Source organism: Falco cherrug, chromosome 16 (genome assembly GCF_023634085.1).
Source record: "Falco cherrug isolate bFalChe1 chromosome 16, bFalChe1.pri, whole genome shotgun sequence".
NCBI lineage: Eukaryota > Metazoa > Chordata > Aves > Falconiformes > Falconidae > Falco > Falco cherrug.
Genome location: NC_073712.1, coordinates 3,936,309 through 3,943,389, shown reverse-complemented (window position 1 = coordinate 3,943,389; position 7,081 = coordinate 3,936,309). Strand labels below are relative to the sequence as shown.

At 57.4% G+C, this 7,081-nt stretch overlaps 1 protein-coding gene across 1 annotated transcript; it reads left to right on the top strand.

Annotated features, from left to right (window-relative positions):
* The first annotated feature begins 427 nt into the window (after positions 1-427).
* Positions 428-7,081, top strand: ETV7 (ETS variant transcription factor 7). Its single transcript, XM_005447136.4, has 8 exons — positions 428-651; positions 2,625-2,742; positions 3,030-3,194; positions 3,464-3,571; positions 4,538-4,720; positions 5,023-5,165; positions 5,503-5,603; positions 6,268-7,081. The coding sequence occupies exons 1-8, from the start codon at positions 646-648 to the stop codon at positions 6,377-6,379; spliced, it is 936 nt and encodes a 311-aa protein (XP_005447193.2). The 5' UTR covers positions 428-645; the 3' UTR covers positions 6,380-7,081.

Sequence of the window (7,081 nt, the reverse complement as noted above, 5' to 3'; positions counted from 1 at the left end):
ATGGGGACCGAGGGAGCGGCGGGGGCGGGGCGTGCCGGGGCGCGCTGCGGGGCGCGGCGGGAGCAGCGGTGCTACAGGCGGTGCGCGCCCGCCGCATCCCCCCTGCATCCCCCCCCATCCCCCTCCCCGCATCTCCACCTGCATCTCCCGCCCCCCGCATCCCCCGCCGCTCCCTGCCCCCCCCGGCCCGGCCCCACCGGTCGGAGAGGAAGGACGGGTCGCACTGCCCTCCCCGCCCCCGGTGTGCCCCGGCAGCCCTCCCTCCCCGGGTAGCGCGCCTGCCCGCGGGGCCGTGCCCCAGTCCGCGGCGGGATGGCACCTCCGGGATAACGGCGTCCTCCGGTGCTGTGCTGGTGCCGGCGGCCACACCGGCCGGGTGGGCTGGGGTCCCCGGGCGGGGGGATCCGTGGGGCCAAGGCACGGGCGGGAGGGAGGGGACGGACACACACGACACGGCCCCGGGCGCTGCCCCCCGCCGCTCTCCAGCCTCCCGGGGCTCCGGCTCGTTTCGATTTCGTTTCCCGGAAGGATCGCGCTGAAGCCGCGACGGCCGCAGGCCTGGGCGCCGGGGCACCGCCGGGCACCGGGGCAGCGCCAGCACCGGGTCGCAGCGCTGCGGGCAGCGGCCGCCCACCGCCACCGGGGATGCAGGTAAGAGCTGCCCGCCCCCAGCCCCGTCCTGTGTCCCCCCTCCCCGCTTTCCTCCCTCTATTAAAGGCTGCAAGTTGATGCCCCGGTGTGTGTGTGTGGGGTGACCCCCCACCCGCCTCCCACCGGCCCCACGGAGCCGGGAGCAGGTGGGGGGCTTCGGCCCCCAAGTCCGGGGCTGAGCCAAAAGCTGCTCTCACGCCTCTGTCTGCACCATCCTTTTCCTGCTCTCCCACTTGATCCCCTCCGAGGACAATATTTCCTCTTGAAGCAAGGAAGTGCCATCTCAGAAACGCGTCGAAGAGCTAAGCAGGAAAAAAAGCAAGAACATAAAATCGGTATAAAGCAATAAAAATTCAGAATGTGTCTCATGCCCTAGAAATCTTGAGGAGCAAGAAAAATATTAAACGTGTTGGTTTTGCTGTAAAAGTCGTAGTAAGAGAGTCACACCGATGGGAGAAAAATCAAGTACCTTTTAAGAGGAGTTCTAGACAAAACACACCGCTAATTTCTTTCACTTTTATTCTTCCTGTAGTTTGCTGCTTAGAACGAATCCGAAAGACAGTTCCCATTGCTATCAGGCCTGTTCAGGGTTTATACTGGAGTTTCTCTGCTTTCCTCATGCAACTGCTTTGCTAAACCCATCAACCCAGGGACAGCCAGCAGTCCCTGCAGGCAGATTGTTAACCCTCGACCTTCTGCTGAAGGACCCCTCACCTCCCCCCAAGCTGCTGCCTTCTCCTGCCATAACCCCCCAGGTCGCAAGGAAGCGTTTTCCCCAAGCGGGATGGGGTGCTTTGCTCCTGCCTCCCATACCCCTGGTTTCGGGGATGCCAGCTTTGCATTTAAGATGTGTCCGACCATCACCTGCTCCGTCAGTGCACACTGAGTTTCTTCACCCCTGATTTTCAGCGGGGGCTCAGCTCTTCTGCACCCCCCGCTCTGAGTCAAGGAGTGCTAGCTGCTCTAACCACCTCCAAAAATCTGCCTGAGAGTGTACTGAAGTGCCCAGGGTTGTCAACCGCTTCAGAAAATACTATTTGGAGGCAAAATTGTTAATTTTCCAGAGAATGAAAGTGAGAAATTGCTGGGATTCATGTTAATAGATTTTTTAAAGGCAACATTATCTGCTTGGCTGCCAGTAATATTTCAAGACCTAGATGGGGCTGCAAGCAGGATCCCAGCTGCCTTCTGGCTCACATGCTCTGGGTGGGAGCCTGGGGGCAGAGTAGGGGCGATGCTGACCCTCAGCCCAGCAGAGGTGCTGGGGCTGCCTCTCCCAGCACGACCCATCTCACCAGCTCAGTGAGGCTGAAGGGGCTCCTTAATGAGCAACCGAGAGGGAGGGCTAATTCTTGAGGAGCTGAGACTTAATGGCAGGTGAGCAAGATGGGTTGGCATCTCCCCGAACCATGGGATGGCTATTTCCAGTTATGCCCAAGTGATCACTGGGGAAAAAGTTAGAGAGAACTCTTCATACAGTGTTTTTAAGACAAAACCTAAGTGCTATTACCAGCTTTATTTCCACAACTCTAAAGAACTGAAGCACTGTCCTAAAACCCTGGGCTTCCAATGAGCATCTGAAGATGCTGCAGGAAGCAGGAGCCAGCACAAGTACTGCAGGGTCTGTGGGTCTTGGCTCCATCTTCTACCTCCCTGCAGCCATGGGGCAGTGGGGATGGATAACCCGCATCCAGAGTCTGGGTAAGGACAGGTACCTCTGCTAAAGAGAAGAGCTGGAGAAAGAGGGGGATCTCTGGCTACTAACGCTGTGTTGGGCAGCCAGAGATTCATCCTGGGGCTAGTAAAGGTCCTAGAGCCAGTGTGGAAGAGCTGCAGACAGCACATCGTGCTGCTATGAAACTGGTTAGAAAACACTGGAGCGGTGTTTACTGCAGTGGAGGCATCTCCAAAGCAAAGGCAGGACCAGAGCTGGGAATTTCCCCCCACTGATCTATTTGATCTCTTTTCCCCAGGGTAACATGGCAGTCAGTTCTTCCAGACCCATTGCTGCAGCTTTGTTACCATCCCCATCCCAGGCCAGCCACACACCCACCAGCGAGGGGGAGATCTTCAGGCTTCCAGGCAGGCTGAGTGAGTAGATGTTGAGCAAGTCAACACTACTTAAACAAGGAGTTCCCACAGGGTGGGACATGGTGGGTCCAGCCATGGTGTCCCAGTCAGGGACCATCCCCTGCTGTCAAGGGGGACAAGATGGACTAGTCATCATGGTTCTTTTTTTCTCTTTGGGGCATTTTGGACCTGTGAGTGCTTAATGTAGAGGGAAATTTCGGTGATGGAGGAGACCAGTGTCCCACCCTGCCCCTCAGCAGTTCTGAAGCTGGAGACTGAGTTGTTTCAGAGGCTGCCCCTGGTTTCAGGAATCCAGCCCTCACTGTGGAGCAAGGACGACGTGATCCACTGGCTAAGATGGGCTGAGAAGGAGTATTCCCTTCGGCAAACTGATGAAAGCAAGTTTGAAATGAACGGCAAAGCCCTGTGCATCCTCACCAAGGATGACTTCAGATACCGAGCTCCGAGCTCAGGTTAGACCGAGTGCAAGGGTGTTTCTGAGGACCCTCCAAGTACAGCACCAGCTGTGGTCTGCTGAGAGGGGCTGCATGGGTCCCAGCAGACCAGGCGTTAGCTCTGGCCAGTTGGGTGCTGGAGGCAAGGACAACGCTCTTCCTTCCTTTAGTCCATCCGGACTGCAAATACTTTGGGATAGGGAATAACTCCGTAGCAGAGACACATAAGCAACACCATCAGCTGAGATGATATAATACAGATCTGAGCAGGCTTTCCTTCCCCGCAGGTGATGTGTTGTATGAAATACTCCAGTACATTAAGACTCAAAGAAGAGCTCTGGTGCGCAGCCCTTTGCTGAACTCACCCTTCAGGGAGGCCAGGAGCACAGAGGAAGGTATGATGAGTGGCAGCTGTCCATCACACGGCGCCTGCCCTCAGCTACAGTGGGTGGCTCACATCTGGGGTGTGAAGCCAACCCACACGGCCTGAGCAAGGCAAGCAGGACACTCCTGGAGATGCAGCCAGGTCCAACCAAGCCCAGGTCACGGAGGAATTTTGTAGGGATGAAGCAGGTCTGGGCAGAATCAGAACTAGGTAGCGCCAGGCGGGTCTGGGGTGGGTGGGTGTGTGGTGTGTGTGTGTGTGGTGGGGTGGGTCTGTGGTGGCCAGGCGCGTGTGTGGTGGCCAGGCGGGTCTGTGGTGGCCAGGCGGGTCAGTGGTGGGGTGGGTGTGCGGTGGCCAGGCGGGTCTGTGGTGGCCAGGCAGGGCTACGGCTGCACTTGGGGGTCTGTCAGCAGATCACAGGGGGGTCGGGGGGGTCAGTGGCCAGGCAGAGGCATAGCCCTGGCTGGGGACCAGCCCTCCTGTGGCTGAGGAGCCAGGGCTGAGCTTAAACAGAGCTTCTGGGCCACTGGGTGGGGAGAGGCTGGTCAGGGCCAGCGAGGCTTATTAGTGCCCCCGGGGGGGCTAGGTAGGAGCTGGGGTGGGGGTGGGCTGGGGTCAGTGGCTGGCTTGGCATTCGGGGGCTCTGGGGGGGCTCTCCTGAGCTCTTTTGCTGGCTGAGGTGTAAGGTGATGAAGACCTTCAGCTTCCACAAGAATTTACAAAGGAATGCCTGTGCTCCGGTGCATTCTCCTATTCCGGCTTTACCTCTGTATCTGACCCTCACCCTACTCAGCGTCTCCCCCAGCCCTTCTGCTGACCCAGCCTTAGGAAAGCCCCAGGCTTTCCATAGCAGCTCCTGGGCTGGTACTGGGCTGATAACCACCCCGGGCTGTCCCTCCCCACCTGCTTCAGGGTTTTGGAAGAGCTGGGACCTGCCACAATGCACCGCAGCGTTGGTTTGGGCTGTTTTTCCCAGGGCCAGCCCGGAGCGCTGAGGCAGGTGCTGGTTTCTCCTGCCTGGATCGTGCGGAACAGCCTGTGTCCCGCAGACACACGGAGCCGCTGAACCTCTCCTGTCACAGCTCGGAGGGCAGGTGCGTGGCAGACACCATCTGCTCTTCTACAACCCTGTCGGCCCCAGCGGATGGGAAAATTGCAGGTAAATATGAATTTAGAGCCTGGTTCCTTGGGGAGATGTGCTTTGTCCTGGCTGCCCATCTGTCTCCCATTTATTCCATGCATCGGTGTGTGCTTCCCTGCCTTGGTTTCCCCACCTGAAAAATTGTAGTTCCTGCCTGCATTTTGAGATCGAGCACTAAAAGTGCTGTGCATGAACTTTGCACTCTTCTTATATTTATTATCATTGCTAACACGTGCAATCCTGTTGCTGATCGGACCCTCGCTGGAGCACAGGTGCCTTGGTGGGAGCTTGGTGACTATTTATTCTTGCCCGGTGCTCAGACTGCAGGTTGCTGTGGGATTACATGTACCAGCTCCTCTCCGACAGCCGCTACGAGCCTTACATCAAGTGGGCAGACAAGGAAGCCAAGGTGTTCAGGGTTGTTAACCCAAACGGACTTGCCCAGCTCTGGGGGAACCACAAGGTAAACACAGTTGAGAACAATTCCATCATTCCTGGGCTTCTACATGGCACCTTCATCCTGTTCCTCCGAGCTGATGGAACAGGGACTGGGAAGGGTGAGACAGAGTGCGCGCAGGGCCGGTGAGAGATGTCACCCTCCCAGTGGTTAAAGAGGGAGGCTTTCCCATCCCCTGGAAAGCAAACCATGCTGGCTGTGGACCCAGAAGCAACCCTGGGTTAGAGACCCACACTGTAGCCTGCAGAGCCCAGGACCCACCTCCAATGTCCCCCTGGATGACCCAAACCAGGTGTAGGTCCTTGCTTTTCCTGAACCCACACCAATTCTTTCCTCCTTCCAGAACCGGATGAATATGACATATGAGAAAATGTCACGAGCGCTGAGACATTACTACAAACTCAACATCATCAAAAAGGAGCCAGGGCAGAAGCTGTTGTTCAGGTGAGATGAAGCAGATCAGAGAAACGAGCTGCCTGGGACGGTGCAGATGGGGCACGGGAAGGCGGTGGGCTCCAGAAGTTGGCAGCGGCTTCATCCAGCAAGATCCTCCCCTGAAAACGCAACAGCCTGGTGGTTTTGCACCCAGGCTGTCCTGTGTGAGCCAGGAGCTGGGCTGTCTGGGCTCCAGGTCCGTCCGATGCCCCTTCCAGGGCTGCGGGCCAGCAACCCGCCCTGGGGTCCGCATCCATCTGCTCTGTGCTTGGAGTCCTGCTGGTGCTGGAGGGACTCCCCAGGCCCCCCCAAGCTGGAGGGTCCCTCCTTTCCCCCATTGCCAGCAGGTCTGAAGTCCACCTCCAGACGGAGGAGCCAGCCAGACTGGAAATAAGTCAGGAGCCTCCTGTTCCCAGTGCTGGCTGCTCCCCTGGGACCAGCTTGGACTTCAAATGCCAGCTCTGGGCTGGTGAGCGCTGAGCTTTGTCTCCCCACGCTTGGTGTATCCTGGGTGCAAAGCACGAGCTGGGGTCCTCAGCAAAGCCCAGGGCTGGAGATATCCTCTGGTGAGCTCCAGAGCTCAGCTGATGAGGGCAAGAGCTCCGGCATCTACAGCCTGGTTTGGGGCTGCGTTTGGACACGCCCTTAAAGACATTAAAAAAATGTATTCCAGGTTTTTGAAGACTCCTGGGGAAATCATCCACGAGAAATCCAGCAAACTGGAGCAGCTGGAGAGCGAGGACCAGGAAGACTTGCAAGAAGATGCATTGGAGCTTTCGCCATAGGAAATCTTTGAAGGTGGCACTTGCAGCGCATCACAGAGAGACTCAGGCTCTGCTGGGAAGTGCCGGTGGCTCTGGTGTCTGGTGGATACAAGGCCACAGAACTGGTCCTGGATTTCAGAACCTGCCCTGAGCCAAAGCTGTGACATCTCTGGGGCTTCCTTAGCAAAACACACCCAGAAACTGTCCCCCAGCACTGAAAGCACACTGAGCGTGTGGGCTGGCCTGCTTGCTTCTCTGCTGCCCACGGGGAGGGAACGGGATATTTTTGCTCTGTAAACTTTGCTGCTTGTCTTTAAGGTTCAGACTTGCTGGTAAAGACTGCCCTGTTCTTACAGCGGGCTGTGCTGAGCAGAGAGCGCTGGAGCACGTGCTCCAGGTCGGGCAGCTCCTGAAGTGCTTTTGCAGCTGGCAGTGGCCCCAGGAATGAACCCGCTGCTCCGAGTCTGAGCCGCATCCCCGGTACGAGGACGGACTCACCTTGCGGATGCGCTGTGCACTGTAATCTCTCCGGCTCCCGTGGGGTTGCTCCAGCGATTAAGGGTGGGAGCGTGCTGCCATATCCACCTGGATCAGGTGTGGCTGGAGCTCCAGGCTGCATGGATGCCGTAAGCTGGGTCTCCTTTTAACTCCTTTCCCCTCCATGTAATGCTTTTTATAATTAGCTGATTAAATAACGTGAAAAGAAACACAGCCAGTCATGAA

What these genes read in the sequence shown, in the direction of transcription:
- ETV7 (XM_005447136.4), top strand. An exon ending in ATACCGAGCTCCGAGCTCAG is followed by an intron (nt 3,195 to 3,463) that starts GTTAGACCGAGT and finishes CCTTCCCCGCAG; the next exon opens with GTGATGTGTTGTATGAAATA. An exon ending in GGGCAGAAGCTGTTGTTCAG is followed by an intron (nt 5,604 to 6,267) that starts GTGAGATGAAGC and finishes AATGTATTCCAG; the next exon opens with GTTTTTGAAGACTCCTGGGG.